Below are 19,210 nucleotides of genomic sequence, written 5' to 3' on the forward strand. Positions count from 1 at the left end.
GACATTTTAAAAGCAATTTACATTAGTTTTTTATATTAATAATTATTTTAAGTAGCAGCACTTTGTCCTTCTATGTTCTTATGTCGATGCCTGGCCACTAATGGATGTTCAAACATTTATTTATAAATAAATGAAGCTCTGAAGATTATTATCCTTAAGGTGTTTTGCCAGAAAAGGGGGGGGGGATCTAACCTTAAGTTTATGTGACTTTTTAGAAATAATTGTATTCTCTCAAGGCCCATTTATGTGCTTGTATTTATGCCTAGCCATAAATGAATGAGGTACTTAATTATCCTTTGTGATGATTAAAAACTAAATATTAGTTTGAGATTAAACTGTAACAATGCTGTCAGCTCTCAGCCTCCTTATTTTCTAAGTTTATTTTAAAATTTTCTCATTTTAATTTTCTGTTTATATTTCTTCAGATTTTATAGTCGTGTTTGCATTTGGTGTTGTGTATCTTCATTTTATAAGCCACCTCATAGCCACTTTTGGTCTGAGGTGTAGTATATAAATAAATGCATAATAAGTACATAGTGGACATAAATATTAATTTTCCAGTTCCTGCTTGGTGGCTGAGTTTACTGTGAACAACAGTGGTACTTTAATATTTCCCCCTTATTTTATCCGTCTCCCAAATGTAGGAGCTGGTACATACACTACCTCTTCTTTGAGTACAAAATCTACAACTACATCAGACCCTCCTAATATTTGTAAAGTAAAACCCCAACAATTACAGACAAGCAGCCTGCCTTCTGCAAGTCATTTTTCACAGTTAAGTTGTATGCCTTCCCTTATTGCCCAGCAACAACAGAGTCCACAAGTCTATGTGTCTCAGTCTGCAGCAGGTAAGATTTTTAAGATTGAATATAAGGAATGTAGAAAATGAAGACATCTTAAGTGCTTATTTTTCTCTTCCCCTTTCAAGTTTAAATATTTTTTTATCTGCTTTGCAAACATGTTTCCTCATAGGATTGCATGCTGTCTCTCTTTGATGAACATTCTGAGGCTCTTGGCAATTGTTTCTTGCACATAGGTTACATTTAGTAGACAAATTAGTATCCAGTACAGTCCATATACATGGGTTCTGAGTCTACGGATTTAGCCAACAGTATATCAAAAATATTCAGGAAAAGAATTCCTGTCGTGGCACAGTGGTCAATGAATCTGACTAGGAACCATGAGGTTGCAGGTTCAATCCCTGGCTTTGCTCAGTGGGTTCAGAGTCTCGCGTTGCCATGAGCCTGTGGTGTAGGTCGCAGACGTGACTTGGATCCCACATTTTTGTGGCTCTGGCGTAGGTCGGCAGCTACAACTCCAATTCGACCCCTAGCCTGGGAATATCCATATGCCGCAGGTGTGGCCCTAGAAAAGGCAGAAAAAAAAATTTTTTTTTTTTCCAGGAAAAAATTACATAAAATTCCAAAAAATCTTTAATTTTCTGTACCCTGTTTACATAGCATTTACATTGTATTAGGTATTGTAAGTAATATAGAGATGATTTAAAGTACATGGGAGGATGTGCTTAGGTTATATTCATATGATGTACATTTTACATAAGAGACAGGCTTGAGCATTTGCAGATTTTGTTATCTGACACCTGACAAAATTGATGATAAAGTTTGTGAGGAAGAACAAACCTAAGGACAATGAATAAGAAAAACATTATATACTCGAGGTGGGGGGCGGGGGGGGGGTAACTTGTCCTGCTAATTATCACAATGTTAATCTGAGTTAATGAATAACATTGAAAAATATTCAAGCTCACTGATGGTTTGAATTCAGAATAAAAGGACAGTGAAGCTATTTGTGTCTTCCCATGTGGGAAATACTAAGAAGATTGATAATACCCAGCACATTTAATACCTAGCACCTATAAGGATCACAGGTATTATTTTATGTGTACATACTCACTGTAGTAACAGTTTCAGTTTATCTGTATGATAAGGTTCCAATTAATTAATCAAAGGTAAGTATACAGGGTGTTCATTATTGCAATAGTATTTATTAATGACAACAAATTAAAAACAATATGGGAAGTTCTCCAAAACATACTGTTGTATAAAAATGTTAACGCAAAGTAATATATATAAACAGAAATCTGTTAAGAATCTGTATACTAAGTTCTTTTAATTATTGTCAGTTATTTTTGAAATATTTTGCTAAATTCTACTTGGTAAATCTAAAATGGGACTAGATTTGGTGGTAAACAGACAGTTCATTTTCAGTTTTAGTGGATTGTGTAAAATTTTTCTAATTTATACCCCAGTGGCAGAATGAATATGAGTGTGTATTTTTTCCTACCCCAAGTACTAGAGTTTCATTGTTTTAATTTGCATGTACCTGTTTGCTAGAAGGTTTGCATCTGTTTGCATTTGCATCATTTCACATTTCTAGTTTTTCCTTGACTGTATTAATTTTCAGAGGGCTCACATAATTTGAAATCTGCTACAAAGCTTGGTTTTTGGTTATTGATTTTAAAATTCTGGATTTTAAACACTTACTACTATTTGTTTTTCTTGCCAATCTCTAGCTCAAATCCCTGCTTTTTATATGGACACAAGTCATTTATTCAATACGCAACATGCACGATTGGCTCCACCTTCCTTGGCTCAGCAACAAGGCTTCCAACCAGGTCTCTCTCAGGTAAATATCATAGACTTCTTCCATCCTATATTTGTTTCTTGGCATATTTATGGTGTAATAGTATTTAGGATTTAATGTAGAACTAGTAATGGGTTGAAAGGAAATTTTAGATGTTTATATTTGGTTTGTTTGAAAAGGGAACTTTTCAGAGATAGCATTAATCTTTTGTTTCATATATCAGATTTTTATTTTTCCAGGTGTTATAATTTGTGTATATAGTATTCATGTATTATTTTTTTCATTACATTGTAGCCAACTTCAGTTCAGCAGATTCCAATCCCTATATATGCACCACTGCAAGGACAGCATCAAGCCCAACTGAGTCTGGGTGCTGGGCCTGCTGTTTCCCAGGCTCAGGAACTATTCAGTTCTTCACTTCAACCATATAGGTAAATGCTTTAAAATTATGTTTGTAATGTTGGGAACAGCACAATTGCTGAGCCTTCTTGTCATATCCCTACTCCTCCTCTTCCCTCAAAAAGCTTTTATAGACTGCATTAAATAGTGTTGATTATATGTCATGATTGAGCCTCTGATAATTTCAGTCAGACTTTATTGAACAAAGTAAAGCCTTAAAGCCTCTTGAAGAAGAGGCTAACAACAATCCCATAAAAGTTAGAAATCACAGAAAATAGCTGTTAAAGGACCTAAAAGTTGAAAGCGCTATCTTGATGCTAACAACTGTAAATCCAGACATGCTCTCTGTAAAAGCTGAGGCGTGGAAAATGACAACAGTATGTTAGGGGGCACAGGCCAGAGTGGAATACAATAAAAGAGAGAAGTAGAGTATCTGACAATGGAAGTGGTGATGAGTGTGCTAAGTAGCATAGAGGAAACCATTCCTTTGAAAGATTTGCTGTAAATTTTCTTCGTAATTAAGCAAGTAATGAAAATTGATCTTTATTGATCTTTCCTTATATATGATAGTTATTCAGCCCTTTACATGCACTAACTTACTTAGTTTTCACAAAACCGTATATAGTAGATTAAGTCATCCACATTTGACATTTGAAGAGGATGGGTTTTGTTTGTTTAACCTAATATTACATTTCAAATAAGTGGCAGAGCCTGGATTTAACCCAAGTTTTCTCTCATCTTCAACTTAATGAGATTGGAAGGATAAGGTGAGAATCGAATGATAGCAGTGACAGCATAGCTCATTCATCATCATGGTATACCTGTCATTGATACTCTATGGACCTGTTGATACTTTATGGCCCTAAACCATCAAAAAGAAAAATAAATTCCTTTCAGGACATCTAGTTTAAAGAAGGTTGCAAAATTAGGCATTTGTTTTTAGAAATTTGTTGTTGAAGTGGTTCAAGTAGAATTTCCGTAAGAAGTTGGCGTCAGTGGTATAATTTACTTCTTTCAGATCACATGTTTTTACTGCTAAAAGAAGGTAGGCTTGGCTGATCAAACTTTCTCAAAGGAGCAGAATTATTAATAAACTTAATAAATGTGGCTCTCACTTTCATTTTAAACTTCAACAGATTTAGAAATAGCAAACATTTAATCTCACAAACCCATCTCCTTTTCCTTGGTACTGGCAGTTTGAAACATTGTTTTAAAAAGTTTGCAGCTGCTTTTCAGCTCTGTTAAAAAGTTCAGTGATCAATTAATGATGTCTTCCATAGGCACGATAGATGGATTAGCAATATATTGACATTCTATATTTGTACCCCGTGTTTAATAATTGTCTTGAAAGAAGTACTTTTAAGATCAGACCTGCTCAATAAAAATATAATACAAGCTATGTATGTAATTGTGGCAAGTGGCTTCTTAGAAAGCACCAGTTTTGACTTTGAAGGTGGTTGTTTGTATCCCTACCACATCACTCTGCTGTTTCTTGCTCTTAAGCTAATTAGCATAGTGTTTACTAACAGAGGATCCTTGAATTAATTAATTTCTATCAGAACAGGGTGGTTTTAACAGCATACTTATGTTTTCACATTTTCTATTTGAAAGGAATTATATGTAGACATTGTAAAGATTACTTATGACCCTAGAGTGGCATTTCTGCTCAGTGGATTTTGTTCCTACCGCAGGTGTGAAAATTCGATCCTCCATCACAGAAATAATAGGGCAGTCTGTGGTTAGATTTCAACCTATTATACACTGTAGTCACCATGCTATACGTTACATTCCCATGATTTATTTTATAACAGGAGGTTTATGCCCTTTGGCCATAAGACTGTGTTGCATATTTGAACTACTAAGAGAGTAGATCTTAAAAGTTCTCATAAGGAGTTCCCGTCGTGGCGCAGTAGTTAACGAATCCGACTAGGAACCATGAGGTTGCGGGTTCGGTCCCTGCCCTTGCTCAGTGGGTTAACGATCCGGCGTTGCCGTGAGCTGTGGTGTAGGTTGCAGACGCTGCTTGGATCCTGCGTTGCTGTGGCTGTGGCGTAGGCCGGTGGCTACAGCTCCGATTCAACCCCTAGCCTGGGAACCTCCATATGCCGCGGGAGCGGCCCAAGAAATAGCAACAACAACAACAACAATAGCAACAACAACAACAACAAAAAGACAAAAAAAAAAGTTCTCATAAGAAGAAGGAAAAAAATGTTGTAAATATGTATGGTGACAGATGTTAACTTGACTTACTATTAGTCCATTGCACTTAAGTTAACAAAACAGAACTTTGTAGGTAATCCCAATGTGAACTACTACTCTGCTACATTCCATAGAGGTCTTGAGACCTCCTATATATGGGAAAGATGTGCACCCTCCCTCCCTTCCTACCTTGCTTCGTGTACCTGCAGCATGTGGAAGTTCCCAGGCTAGGGGTCAGATCAAAGCTGCAGCTGCCAGCCTACACTACAGCCACGGCAACACCAGATCCTTAACCCACTGAGCGAGGCCACGGATCAGACCCACATCCTCATGGACATTAGTCAGATTCTTAACCCGCTAAGCCATAACAGGAACTCCCAGGACTCTAAATCTTGAAACAAGTGCTTTAGACATAGTCTGTATTCTCTGCCTCTTTAAGTATGCTAATTAGAGTACTTGGTTATTTGGGATACTCATTCTTAAGATTCCAGATAGATTTGACTTCTAAAACACAAACCTTTTTCTCTTTAATGCTTCTGCAGATCCCAGCCAGCCTTCATGCAAAGCAATCTATCCCAGCCATCTGTGGTGCTTTCTGGTACTGCCATCCACAACTTTCCAGCTGTCCAACACCAGGAACTTGCCAAGGCACAGTCGGGTCTTGCCTTTCAACAAACGTCGAATACTCAGCCTATTCCAATATTGTATGAACATCAGCTGGGTCAGGCATCAGGACTAGGAGGTTCCCAGCTGATTGATACACATCTTCTTCAGGTAAGGCAGGGATTAGAATCATGTACTGTCTTTATTTTCCTATGCAGCAGATTATTTAAGGAAACAGTTTTTAAAGAAAAAATGTTTTTTGACACAATGAAAAACCAAGATCTTCCTTTCTAATGCTAAAATTCTTAGAGATTGCTTTGAAGCCGTAACCTGGATATCTGAATTGGAATTTTTTTGTCTTACTGCTATTTTCTTACAAAATATTTTCTAGGCCAGAGCGAATCTTACCCAGGCTTCAAATCTTTATTCTGGACAAGTACAACAGCCTGGTCAAACAAATTTTTATAACACTGCCCAGTCACCGAGTGCTCTCCAGCAGGTAAACTATGGCATGGTAAATTTCCTTAATTTTCTTTATCATTTTTATTGTTGTTGTTTCTCTTGCTTTTGTTATTAGTGGAGAATTTAAGTAGAACCAAGATGGGGCAGTGATGCGGTGATTTTAGTCTTTTCTCTGAAGTGTCCTAGGAATTCCATAGTGTCCACATGCTTCAGTCCTACACCACCCCTCTCCCCACCCCGGCTTGAATCGGTTATGCTTTTTACCTCTTTTTAAAATGGATTCCATGTAATCATTTAACAAAAGATTCCACAGATGTAAAAATCTGAAAACCATTGTCAGGATATGCAGTTACATGTGTCATAAATGCTTTGCCCATCTGCACTAGAGATGAAGGAAGGCTTTGAGGACCACCACACCAGTTAATGTAATACATAGGACTGTGTGGCAAAGCATGACAGAGTTAAATGACATTCACTTTTCTTAAGTATATGAATGCAATAATAATTTTCAGTGAAAATTCTATGTTTTTATGAAACTATCTCCTCCAGCAGTGTCATTAATCAGCTTACTCTGAAGTTGGTGGAAGACTGGAGGAGAGAGGCAAGCCACTTAGCATTTTCTCGTAGCTTTCTTTGGGGTAGGGTGGGGTGGGGTTGTTTCACCCGTGACATGCAGGAATTCCCAAGTCTGGGATGGAACCTTTGCCACAGTAGTCACAACATCAAATTTTTAACCACTAGGCCACCAAGGAATTCCTCTCATAGCTATTTTTGGTGGGTATTGAGGGTGTGACAATTCAAAAAATACCGCATTATTGACATTTCAGTTAAATAGTTTATATGAAAACTGGAATTTTTTTGAGTTTTTTTGTTTTGTTTTGTTTTTTGTCAAAGCTCATTTTGACCACACAGTATAAAAATGTCTGGTAAAAATGAAAGTGGTAACCACTTTCCTAAATTGTATCGTCTTGATTTTACTATATTTTATCTGACATATAGATTAATTCAAAGATAGTCTTAATTATTTCATGTATATTTAATTTCTCCACTGCTAATCTGTTTTATTGTTGCACTTTTAGTAGAAGAAGGGAGATAGTTTTATTGAACTGTTATTCAACATTAATAAAAGAATGGAGATAGTTACTAAGCAAAAACATTGATATGTGAAATATTTTAATAGATTGAAATATTCTGTTTAAAACCTTACTCAAAAGTATTTGAAGAGTCATGTATATAATTAAAGACATGTATACAAGTGGAAGCAAGTTGCTACAGTTTCTATTTGCTTATTTTCTAGGTTACAGTACCTTTACCAGCATCCCAGCTTTCCTTACCTAATTTTGGATCTACGGGGCAACCTTTAATTGCTCTGCCTCAGACTCTTCAGCCCCCATTACAGCATACCACCGCACAAGCACAGGCCCAGAGCCTGAGTCGTCCTGCACAAGTAAGCCAGCCTTTCAGGGGATTAATTCCTGCTGGAACACAGCATAGCATGATTGCAACCACAGGAAAAGTGAGTAAAGAGAAATTTGCCCACTTTCTTCAGGAATTTAAGGCCATCTGTGTAGTCTGTAAAAATAAAATGCATCAGTTTTAACTGCCCTCCAGGAAATGTCAAAGCTCAGTATATTTATTTTTTAGCTACTCACTGTTAATGTATTTGGCCCCCTTTGGTTTTTCCCTAATAACAAAGAATTCATAAATTTTGTGGAAGAATTGAATTTGCACAGTTTGTTAGACATTTCAGCCACAAATTTGGCCCTGATAATTCCATGATACTTAAAACCCAATAGGATTTTTGTACTCAGGTTCTTTGCTAGATGAAGTTATCATACATAGAATACTAAATCCAGCACTTTAGTTTATGGAGTTGTAGAAATGTTAAGTTTATTTTATACTCTTTTTCAGATGTCTGAAATGGAACTAAAAGCCTTTGGAAGTGGCATTGATATAAAACCAGGCACACCGCCAATCAGCGGTAGAAGCACCACACCAACATCTAGTCCTTTCCGGTAAAATGGGCATTTAAATTCGCTTATAGAATTTCCAAATGACTGAGCCCATTTGTTAGATGTGTAAATGTCACCTTTCCTACAGTAAGCACAAAATATTCTGATAATTTATCCAAAGTGTTAAGCTGTTAAATAATTAAGAACTTATTTGTTATACTCTATTTTAAGAAAAAAGTTTAACCCAGAGAAAAATATAGCTGCTTTGCCTTCTCCTGTCTGTCTTCACCTCCATTGTCTCTGGGTCTGCTATCCTACTATTTGGTGACTAACTTTCGTAAATTTTCATCAGCTACCAAGTATGATGAATCTGCCAAGATAATGTCTCTAAAAATCTACCAGCATTATTTATGTGGCACTCTTGTACTGACCAGTGATGGCTTCTTTCCAAGGGCTACTTCCACAAGTCCAAATAGCCAGTCCAGCAAGATGAACAGCATTGTCTATCAGAAGCAGTTCCAGTCAGCCCCTGCCACTGTGAGAATGACACAACCATTTCCTACACAGTTTGCACCCCAGGTGGGCAGATATAAGTGAGAAATGAGTATTATTTACTTGTAAGTGATTACTAATCTGGTTAATTCTGATTTTGTAATCTTGCCTTACTATAACCAACTTAGAAGCAGTTTTTAGTAAATTTTTGATGTTCAAATATACTCTCTACAGATTTTAACTAGACACAAGTAGTAACCATATGGTTCTAAAGCAGACAATAGAAATATAGTCAAAAGATTCCCCACACAGCTCTGATAATTTGTTTCAGTCCTGATCCTTTTATCTTTTTGAAGAAGTTGGCTTTTCAGAGAAGGGTCCCAGTGCTTAATATTTTCTAAGTTTAAAGTAGGGGTTTTTTTGGTTTGTTTTCTTTAAGATAACTCTACATAGTTGAGGTAGATACTCTAATTTATGTGTAAAAATGTTTGCTTCTCTTTCCTTTGCTGATCATATGGGAGGAATAACTAAAATTAATAAGAATTCTCACGTACTTGTTGAATTAGTATTATTTTCATTTATCTTCAGATTATGTTTGGTATAGGTATGTGCCTTTTCTGCAGTTATATCTTTTTTAAAAGATATCCTAATAGCCTTTCTATCTCCCTTTCACAATTTGTAGCTGAAATGCTAGAATGAACTGAAGTGTCATAGCATGCTTTGCCTAATTTTTCTGTTAGATTCTCCAAGCATGGCCTGCTTGTTCTTGATCCTTGTGATAGAATGGCACAAACCCATACACTTCCTTTCACTAGCAGAATGGGCACAGATTTACTCTGGGATAAGCCAACCTGGTCTAGTTGGCAATTTTTTTTTTTTTTTTTTTAACAGTTCAATGTTGTATGTTTTGTTTTTTTCACTCAGATTCTCTCTCAGCCTAACCTGGTCCCTCCATTGGTAAGAGCCCCACATACTAACACCTTCCCAGCGCCTGTTCAGAGGCCACCAATGGCACTGGCCAGTCAGATGCCTCCTCCGCTGACCACAGGCCTCATGAGCCATGCTCGTTTGCCACATGTAGCCAGGGGTCCTTGTGGATCACTATCTGGAGTCAGAGGTAATCAGGCCCAGGCTGCGTTGAAGGCTGAACAAGACATGAAGGTTAGTACAGTGTTAACAGCCAACAGAGCAAGAATCTGTCTCTGAACCATGTCTTAAGATGCCTCTAGACCCGTAACCACGTATCCAGGCATTCAATGTCTTAGCCGACTTAACCAAACTAACTACTTTTATTCATCCCCCCCCCTTTTTTAATTTCCTTTTTGTTCTCCTATTCCCCCTCCCATTTTTTTTATGTTTTTGTTTTTTTGCAACTATAGTCAGCAAACAAGTTTAATAACATTTTAATTTAAACTGTGGCCAAATGAATTGCGTATAAAATAAATATTTGAGGGAGATCTGAGTTTAGCTGCTATGTTTTTTTGAAGAGCAAATAAGTAAAATGAATTATTATAGGCTTCCCCATTTTCTTTTTTCTTTTTCTTTTCCCCTCCTTCCTACCCCATCTCCATCCCCTAATCCCGAGATATAAAGCATGGTTATGTGAAAACTCTGGAATGGGTAAGGCATATTACATATCTTGATTTTTCTTCCCTCCTAAGTCTTCCAAGTATAGTTTTCTTCTCAAACTGGTTTCATTTGCTTTTTTTAATGTGTGCCATCTGAGATGGCCGTATTTCACAACAGATTGTATAGTTGTAGATGAAGAACTCAAAAAGCACTTTGGGATCCTTCGTGATAAAAGGCACTGATTAACATGAAGTTTACTAATGCAGAAGGGTGCCTTTAGGAGTCTGTGTGGGGACAGTTTTTATAGCATAAATCTTACCTGTCTGCCTGTACAGCTAGCTGGTTTCTTTCTATATTATATTTACTTAGACTTAACTTTAGCGGGCCTAGAAGTTTTGCCAATTTTGTCACTACGTATCAGGTCAGACTAGAACAAAAAAAAAAAGCTTACGGCCTTCAAAGGGAAAATGCCCATAATAATGCTTTACTCTTAATGAGAAACATGTTTATGACAATCCTGTGAGAGAATTCAGTTGACTGACCAAAGTTTCTTTCTGGATTGGTATCCCTTGTTGCTGATGAGTGATAAAATTTAAAGACTACCCTGCCATGAAACTCTTGTTAAATATTACCCACTTTTACTAAGGATGTGTGCCTAGGATAGCCATTCATTCATAACTATTAAAAATACATCTTTGGGAACTATCTGGCTTTGATATCCAGTTCTTCTCCTGCCATCTTGGCACTTGATTTTCATACATGCCCATGGTGGAAATGACATTAGAACTAACTAATGGGGTGGGGAAGGGTACAAATTTCATAAAAATTGCTTCAGAGCTTTGAATAGTACAGGTTACCTATAGAACATAAAGGGCATTTGTTATGTGCAAGAGGTGTAGAAACTTTAGTTTTAATTGTGTATGTTACAGTGGTATGATTTACAGATTGACGTAAGTATATTCTTTGGGGGCACAGAGTCAATAAAACTAGGAAATAATTTTACCAGCTCAGAATGTGGTAGGAGCGATCAGAACTTAGTGATCAAGTGAAGTTGTAGTTACTAATTTCTGATGCTCTTCCCCTGCAGAAGAGAGCTGTGGGAAGAGGACTCAGCCACAAGACATTTGGTCCTAGGTGTTGGTAATGCCACAATATAAGTGCTTCCTTTTCATTTTATTGTAGACCACATATTGATAACTAGAAGTTTAAAGTATTACATATATGTTTTCAAATTTGCAAGCAGGCTCCCCAAATAAAATTTGATACTAATAAGCTTTGATCCAAAAAAGATAAAAACCAAGAGCAATTTCTATTTTATTGTTTTATAAAAGGGCAAACTTTGAAAAGATGGTGGGAGGTGGTCCTGTTCTTTTCAAATGTTTTTTGAAAAGTCACATGGAATATTTTCAAAGTTAGGAAGAAATCTATCCATTAAAAGCCGAAAGATCATTGAGGTACTTTGGGGACAAACCAACATGGGGAAGACTGATTTGTGATTGGTAAAAGAATTTGAATTGAGATTGAATGACAGGCTTTGGTAATACTGCAGCATTTTCAGTTTCTGTTTCTCATTTTTTAAGGCAAAGCAGAGAGCAGAGGTTCTTCAGTCCACGCAACGGTTCTTCTCTGAACAGCAACAGAACAAACAGATAGGAAGCAAAGCCCAGAAAGTGGACAGTGATACAAGTAAACCTTCTGAAACACTGACAGACCCTCCTGGTGTCTGTCAGGAAAAAGTAGAAGAAAAGCCACCCCCTGCACCCACCATAGCCACCAAACCTGTTAGAACTGGACCAATCAAACCTCAGGCGATCAAAACTGAAGAAACAAAATCTTAAAGGCTATGGTTTATTGCAGAGGGTTGGGGAGGGGAGAAGGGAAAGAGGGAGAATGAAGTCAGATAATGCCAGTAGCCAAAAGGGTAAAGTGGTCTCTGACATTATCCTCTCCAGAGCCTAGAGGTGCACAAGGGACATAGGAGCAATTTACGCTGACACACAGCTGCTACACCAGTAAAATGAGGCTTTGCCAGCTTGCACCCACTATGTAACATGCACTCTGTTGATGGCCATGCATCTTCAGTCAGAATTTATATATTCATATGTGCACACATTCCTGGAGTGCATATAACTTAGCACTAAAATCCTTATGGTTAGATAAAATACCAGAAATATGAGGGAAATAAACTGCAGAGAAATAGCTCAGCCTGAACAGTGTACTGATCTCAGCTAAGACATCAGATGTGATTTCTTTGCTCCCTTGTGTTCTTTTAATGCGGTGATATAGCATTTATAGGTTTGGTGGTGAAGAACAGAAGATAACTGGTGCTGGATAGAGGAGCCTTATTTTTTATTATGGCAGCTTGCTATTTTTATAACATGGTGATTGAGTTGAACACAATCAAAGTACAGTAACTGATCTCCCCTTCTTCCCGGATGAGTGAGCAGATGATGATATATTCATCCTCGAACATATCCATATGGGCAATGTTTGGCTACTGCTTCTGTTTGAAATGATGCTGTGTTTTGGTTGTGGCCTGAAGCTTTGAAGTGCTACTTGGCATCTCCTTTCTTCCATGGAGCTCTTAGCATTCAGAAACATCAGAGCTGGTCAAATACTAGTTAGGTCACCTGAGTCTTGCTTGCCTCTACAGAGTCATCTTTGTATGAATCCAGTGGTGGGTTTTGTTTATTTTTAAAACGGTTTTTAACTGATGTTCATGAAGAGCAGTGAGTACCTAGAGCTGTGCCACTAAAGAAAGGAAATTCTATCTAAGAAGGTGCATTTCTGTACCAGAGCTGTGTCATAACCATCCTTTGGGCCCTCTGCTGGAAAAGTAGAATCAAGTCTCGAATAATGCCTTTTTAATTATATCCTCTAGTATTATAGATGTAGGACAGTACTGTATCATACCTCTGTGAATGTAAAATATCTTGTACCTGCTTTATGATATGTAGTAGTGACTGTGCTTTATCAGAGCTGTTTTTAATGACGTTATTCTAGAATGTTTTCTTTCCAGATGATGATTGAGAAGCTAATTAAAAAAAATGGTGCCAGGTACCACGACAGTAACAAAATTTTGTTGTTTTCTGGGGTTTTGTTTTTTACCTTTTTTTTCTTTTTTTTTTTTTTTTAAATGGAGTGTGCTAGTTGTCTCTATAATTTTGTTCAGATGACTGCAGAACCTGGAAAAGCTATTGCTGCTATTGATGCATAACATACTGCTATTGGTCTTTTTATATAAATAAATAAATAAATCTATATATATATATACATATATATATAATTTGAATTTTTGGAAACTTTAGCTGTGCTGTCAACTTTGGAAAAAGTATCTCAGTTGTACCGTGTTGGGTTGGCATTGTACAGAAATTAACAGCCATATTGGTCTAGAAACGTTAAACATAATTTTTTCCATTTGTACAGGGGTAACGCACTGTATTAAATATGTAAGGTCTTATCTACATGGGTTTGATTACAGAAACTAATAAAGTATTCTCTAAATAATGAATCTTGGAGCTTCTTATCCATTCCTAAAATCTGAAGCAAGAAGTTTGTCAAGTACCAAAAAGAACAATCAAGACTGTATTATGCTCTAGGAAAAAATTAATCATCCCAGAACTTGATTTCTGACTTTGAAGAAGTGCAAAACCTATTCAGTCAAAATAAAGGTCGTTGAAGAGGATAATAGTCATGGCCCCTGTTCTCAGGGTAGCGCTGCTCATGTTGAAAACTGTCAAGAAGTTCCCTGGTGGCTCAGCAGGTTAAGGACCTGGCATTGTTACTGGTGTGGCGTGAGTTTGATCCCTGGCCAGAGAACTTCTGCATGCAGCAGGTGCAGCCAAAAAAATAAAAGGAGGAAAAGAGAAATCTTTCTCATATTTTTGCTAGCATATTCGTAGCCATCATCACCCACACAAGCAGAATGTAGGGGAATTTGTTTTACCATTTACTCAATTTGTGACGTACTGAACGATTTCAGTTGCCTAAAATCCCATCTCGAGAACACATGGCTTCCAGACCCAGGTTTAGGAAAATTAGTAATCCAGTTACTGATAACCTGTGTGCCTTCTTTACTCACAGATACTGTGATTCTTAAACATTTAAAATACCCAAGTACCAATAAACTCTACCTTGATGTTCAAGATTTTCAGTCTCAGATTCTTCTCAAAATATGCTCTAATTTGGTATGATGGTGAAGGTTGGGAACACAAACCTGTACCAAAATGCTATTGTCACTATGTTTATTTGCCTTCTTGCCAACTCACTTCCATTACCACTGTCTCTAATGTTCTAATCCTCCTAAATTGTAGGACTTAGAGAATGACCAGGTGTGTGCTGTTCAGTTGATTGTGTTAGCTTGAAACCTTTAATCCTTAGGCCCTTTACCAGCTAGGATCTACAGTGGGAAAAAAAATGGCAGTGAAAGTCTAGTCAGTGAAAGTAAGATATCTGTGTACATATATCTTCTCCAGTTGGTCATCTAAATCTTATCTCTTGAGTTCAACAGTAACCTAAAAGATATTTCAGCTAGAGGTTGACGATAGACTTGGTCACATAACCTCAGCATTCTCTGCCCTTTGAACTCCTCTGGTAAAGGAAAAGAGAACATATTTTTATCCTTAGTTAATAACAAATTGTGTTTTATGATAGAGTGTTTGGGGGGTATGGTTGGGGAATGAGAAGAGTATAGTTTGAAAAGGTGTTTAATTGTTTTCACAATACAGATTACAGAAAGTAAAGCTCAAGCGTACATTTGGCTAGAGGCAAGATGTGGAAGGTGGAATGAGAAAACATCATAGGTTTGAAAAAGCAGACTGTCGGGAACCTAAATGTATGAGGTATTTTTTTTCTAATAGGTCATCAGTGGTTTGTTTGTTTGTTTGTTTGTTTTATATAGCGTATTACATAGCTTCTTAGCATTTTCAGTGTTTTCACATTCTCTTTCCAATCTCTTTTTCTCTCCATAGTCTGCAGTCTCTTTTTCTATCTAACCATGTTGACCTATTTGTGAAAAGCATCTTAACTATATTTTAGGTGCTTTAAGAAATTTCAGCTGTAAAATTTTTGCTTGTAAAATTGAACAAGAGAACAAGACAATGATGTCTTAATGTTATACTGGCCATCTTAACACTTGCATGTTGTTTCTTTCACATTGCCAAAGAGAAGTGTTTCTTTTTCCTTGGCCCTTTTCCTTCCTTTTTGTGCTGATTTTCATACATTCAGTAGGGCTGAGTCCACTGTTGACACTCAAAGTAGTGACTCTATATTGTTTTCCTGAAATATCCAGTAGATGATGGCAATAAATTTCAAGCCAAGCATGCTATTGATTTTCAGCCTTTCTGTGGTAAGGTGACTATGATGTGATGTCACTTAGATTTTTTTTTTTCTTTTTGTCTTTTTGCCATTCTCTTGGGTCCCTCCCATGGCATATGGAGGTTCCCAGGCTAGGGGTTGAATTGGAGCTGTAGCCTCCAGGCTACGCCAGAGCCACAACAACGCAGGATCCGAGCTGTGTCTGTAACCTACACCACAGCTCACGGCAACGCTGGATCCTTAACCCACTGAGCAAGGCCAGGGATCGAATCCGAGACCTCATGGTTCCTAGTCGGTTTTGCTAACATTGAGCCACGACGGGAACTCTGTGTCACTTAGATTCTTAATAGAAGCTCTCAGATCTTTCTAGGCTGGTGGCTGGTCAAAGTGAGAAATCACAAAATGTGGATACTGTACTAGCATAATTTTAGGTATGTATTTTCCATCCAACCTTTAGGTGACATCTTTGCCATTTCTTTGACATGTCTGCCAAACCAGAGGTCTTTTACATATAGTGAGTATAGAATTTTCCTTGAATTTTTAGATACTTTGTTAGTTTTCCCCACACCTAATTTGACAAGAATTTTTAGAGTGAAAATTGGTAGAGATCAAGTAATGTAGACTTAAGCCTACTAGTTAGGGGCATTAGTCCATAATGTGTTATCTGGAAAGTGATTAAAGTTTGGGTAAAACTAATTTAGTCCGTATTCCAGTATGGAATTACTCCAAAGAATTATTTTCAAAAACATACCCATTTCCCTTGCTGAGACTATTGTACCATAAGAGAAGTAAATTTTACCCATACTAGAGAGTTTAAGGAAGAGATGAGATTCTAGACTAGTTAGGCAAGGGGTCATGTATCAACTGTGTCATGCTGGGAATACTGAAAACAGGTCTTATTTACCTCAACATAGTGTAGTGAGGGAGGTGCAGATCCAGGTGGTAGCTTGAGTTCTTAAGTTTGCTATTACTGATACCTGACATCTATTTCCTGGGTCCCTCATTCTGTCTTCTTCCAGTCAAGCCCTCTCCCTTCCCCCTGCCATACATCTATCTATACTGCTTAACTTCTAAATATGATTGAGACCTAAAAGTATTTAGGCATTACTAATCTGGTCTTGTTTCTCACCATTGTGGAGGGTGGGGGGGGTGGCATGAAGAACAAAAAAATAGCTTTATTGCTTTGCCAGGCAAAGCAGGTAAGAGCAGGTTAATACCCTAAAGACTGTGCCCCACTTTGGGAAAGAATAGGAAGTGGTTTTATAGTTCAGGGGTAGAAAATAGGGTTACAGATAAGGATCTGGATAGATGCAAGCTTTCCTTCTGCAGAGCTGCTGTTTAGTGGCCCCAGGACTGGTTCTGGTGGTTCTTCTCTCTGGTTTTCTTTTGTTGGGGGTTTTAGTTGTGCAGAACTCAAAAGATATTGTTATGTATATTCGTTAGAGAGGAACCAGAAACCTACCTCCAGGACTGCACTGTTGTTTGTTCCTCTGCATCCCCTTCCTCCCCTGATTAACAACTGTTGAAACCTGCCCTTTGGAACTCAGAGAAGGTCATGGAGGCTGAAGCTTACACTCTAAAAACAAGAAATGGGGGACACACAAGATTTCCCAGGAGTCCCACTGGGCCATGCTTGGTTTTATTCCCTCCTTTCCTTTGATACTCCTCCATCTTGAGAATAGGTGTTGGACAAAAAAAGGGAGTAACTTTTTCACCATTTCTTGATACACTAGCTAATAAGTGGTGTAATTTTTGTTCTTAATTTTTTTTTGTCTTTTTTTTTGCCTTTTCTAGGGCTGCTCCCACAGCATATGCAGGTTCCCAGGCAAGGGGTCTAATCTGAGCTGTTGCTGCCGGCCTACACCAGCACCACAGCACATAGGATCCAAGCTGCGTCTGCGACCTACACCACAGCTCACGGCAATGCCAGATCCTTAACCCACTGAGCAAGGCCAGGGATTGAACCCGCAACATCATGGTTCCTAGTCAGATTCGTTAACCGATGGACCACGATGGGAACTCCTAAATGGTAGAATTGTATGTAAAGTTTGGTCTTTACTGGTTTCTGAGCAAAAAAAAAAAAAAATCAGTAGTTTACTCATCTGAGATGAAAAGGGAACCCAGAAATGTGTTATTTATTAATCAGCCCCAGGGTTCCAGATGAATAAATCCCAGATTCAAGGATGATTTAAGAGGGCTAGAAAGAGGATAGACAGGTGTATTCTGGTCATCTGGAATTAAGATTTGTTTCCTCTTAAACATCTCAGTTACCAGAATTTTATATCTGGCTTAAAGTCTCATGGGTAAGAAACAGTTACTCAAAAACATTATTTTTTTGGCTAAGTGGTTCTTTGTTTTCTCTCAGCAGCCCAGAATCAAGGTATAGTTCAAGTGCTTCATTTTTTTGTTTTTGTTTTGTTTTGTTTTGTTTTCATCCTCCCAAAGGTATATTAGGACATAATCTTGGAGAACAGAATGGCCAAGTAGGACTCCCACACAAGGCAATCCCATTTTTAACCATGAGGAAAGGTACACAGTACTCCTCTATTTATTCCAGAAATAAGTATCATCGTTGCTAAGTCCTAAATGTTTAAAGCCAAAAAAAAGCATGTTTCCCCCCTCCAAAGAGCTCAGTTTAGTCAAAAAAAGCTTTAACAGAAGTGATATTTTGCTGGTAGTTTTAAGTTACTGAAGATGGAGGAGGGAGTGGGAGGGCCTGGGAGTCTGGGGTTAATAGATGCAAACTATCGCATTCGGAGTGGATAAGCGATGAGATCCTGCTGTATAGCACAGGGAGCTATGCCTAGTGATGGAACATGATGAAAGATAAGGTGAGAAAAAGAATATATGTATATGTAACTGGGACACGTTTGCTGTGCAGTAGAAATTGACACAACACTGTAAATCAACTATAATGGAAAAAATTAAAGTCATTTTTTAAAAAAGTTACTAAAGAGACAGGACCTGGCCACTAGTATCAGACCATGCTCACACTCCTTAAGTTCCCATCCACACCCCTAGTACAAACACTTCTCCCAAGTACATTTTGACCAGAGGATACAGAGAAAATAGCGATAATACAGAGTATTAATAATTAATAATACTCTCTTGGCCGCACATGTCCCAAAACGCTTCCTCCTTAGTTCTGCTATGTCTGCATGGAAGTAATAAACACTTAAGAAACAGCCTGTGTGCCAGCCAGTCCCCATTGCCATGTATCAATTGTTGCCTCCAAATACCTTTACAAGGTAGGTAATGTTTTTATTCTCATTTACTCATGAATGAGGCATAGATCATTTGCCCAAGGACATGCAGTACGTTTAGGAACCAGGATTTGGTCCAGGCAGTCTGATTCTCAAGGCATAAATTCTTAAATACTGAGCTGCAGGGTTATGAAAGCACTGTGCTTGAAGTTACTAAGAAAAACACAATGCATGTCTTTCCAGCTCTAAAATGGAAATGAAATAAAACATATATACATGTGTATGCACAATATGCCTGGTGTTTGGTGTGCTACGATAAAGTGATTAATTGATTACCTGCCTTACTGAATCTATATAGTTTAAACTAGTGTTCTTCAGAAAGCTGGAGTTTTCATATGGCTCAACGGGTTA

The 19,210-nt window shown here is 37.7% G+C and overlaps 1 protein-coding gene across 18 annotated transcripts in view; it reads left to right on the forward strand.

The window, feature by feature from the left end:
* PRRC2C (proline rich coiled-coil 2C) overlaps positions 1-14,425 on the forward strand; it is a 95,629-nt gene extending 81,204 nt beyond the window's left edge. For 6 of the 18 annotated variants that reach the window (XM_047754015.1, XM_047754013.1, XM_047754022.1 and 3 more), the window contains 10 exons: positions 645-848; positions 2,534-2,646; positions 2,899-3,035; positions 5,745-5,976; positions 6,197-6,319; positions 7,565-7,783; positions 8,179-8,282; positions 8,672-8,798; positions 9,636-9,872; positions 11,861-14,425. In XM_047754015.1, the coding sequence (XP_047609971.1) occupies positions 645-848; positions 2,534-2,646; positions 2,899-3,035; positions 5,745-5,976; positions 6,197-6,319; positions 7,565-7,783; positions 8,179-8,282; positions 8,672-8,798; positions 9,636-9,872; positions 11,861-12,118 (1,754 nt within the window). In that variant the 3' untranslated portion in view covers positions 12,119-14,425. Of the gene's footprint in view, positions 1-644; positions 849-2,533; positions 2,647-2,898; positions 3,036-5,744; positions 5,977-6,196; positions 6,320-7,564; positions 7,784-8,178; positions 8,283-8,671; positions 8,799-9,635; positions 9,873-11,367; positions 11,421-11,860 lie in introns of all 18 variants that reach the window. The other 12 variants (XM_047754016.1, XM_047754018.1, XM_047754025.1 and 9 more) reach the window with 10 other exon arrangements.
* The last annotated feature ends 4,785 nt before the right edge of the window (positions 14,426-19,210 follow it).

This window comes from Phacochoerus africanus, chromosome 11 (assembly GCF_016906955.1).
Source record: "Phacochoerus africanus isolate WHEZ1 chromosome 11, ROS_Pafr_v1, whole genome shotgun sequence".
Taxonomy (NCBI): domain Eukaryota; kingdom Metazoa; phylum Chordata; class Mammalia; order Artiodactyla; family Suidae; genus Phacochoerus; species Phacochoerus africanus.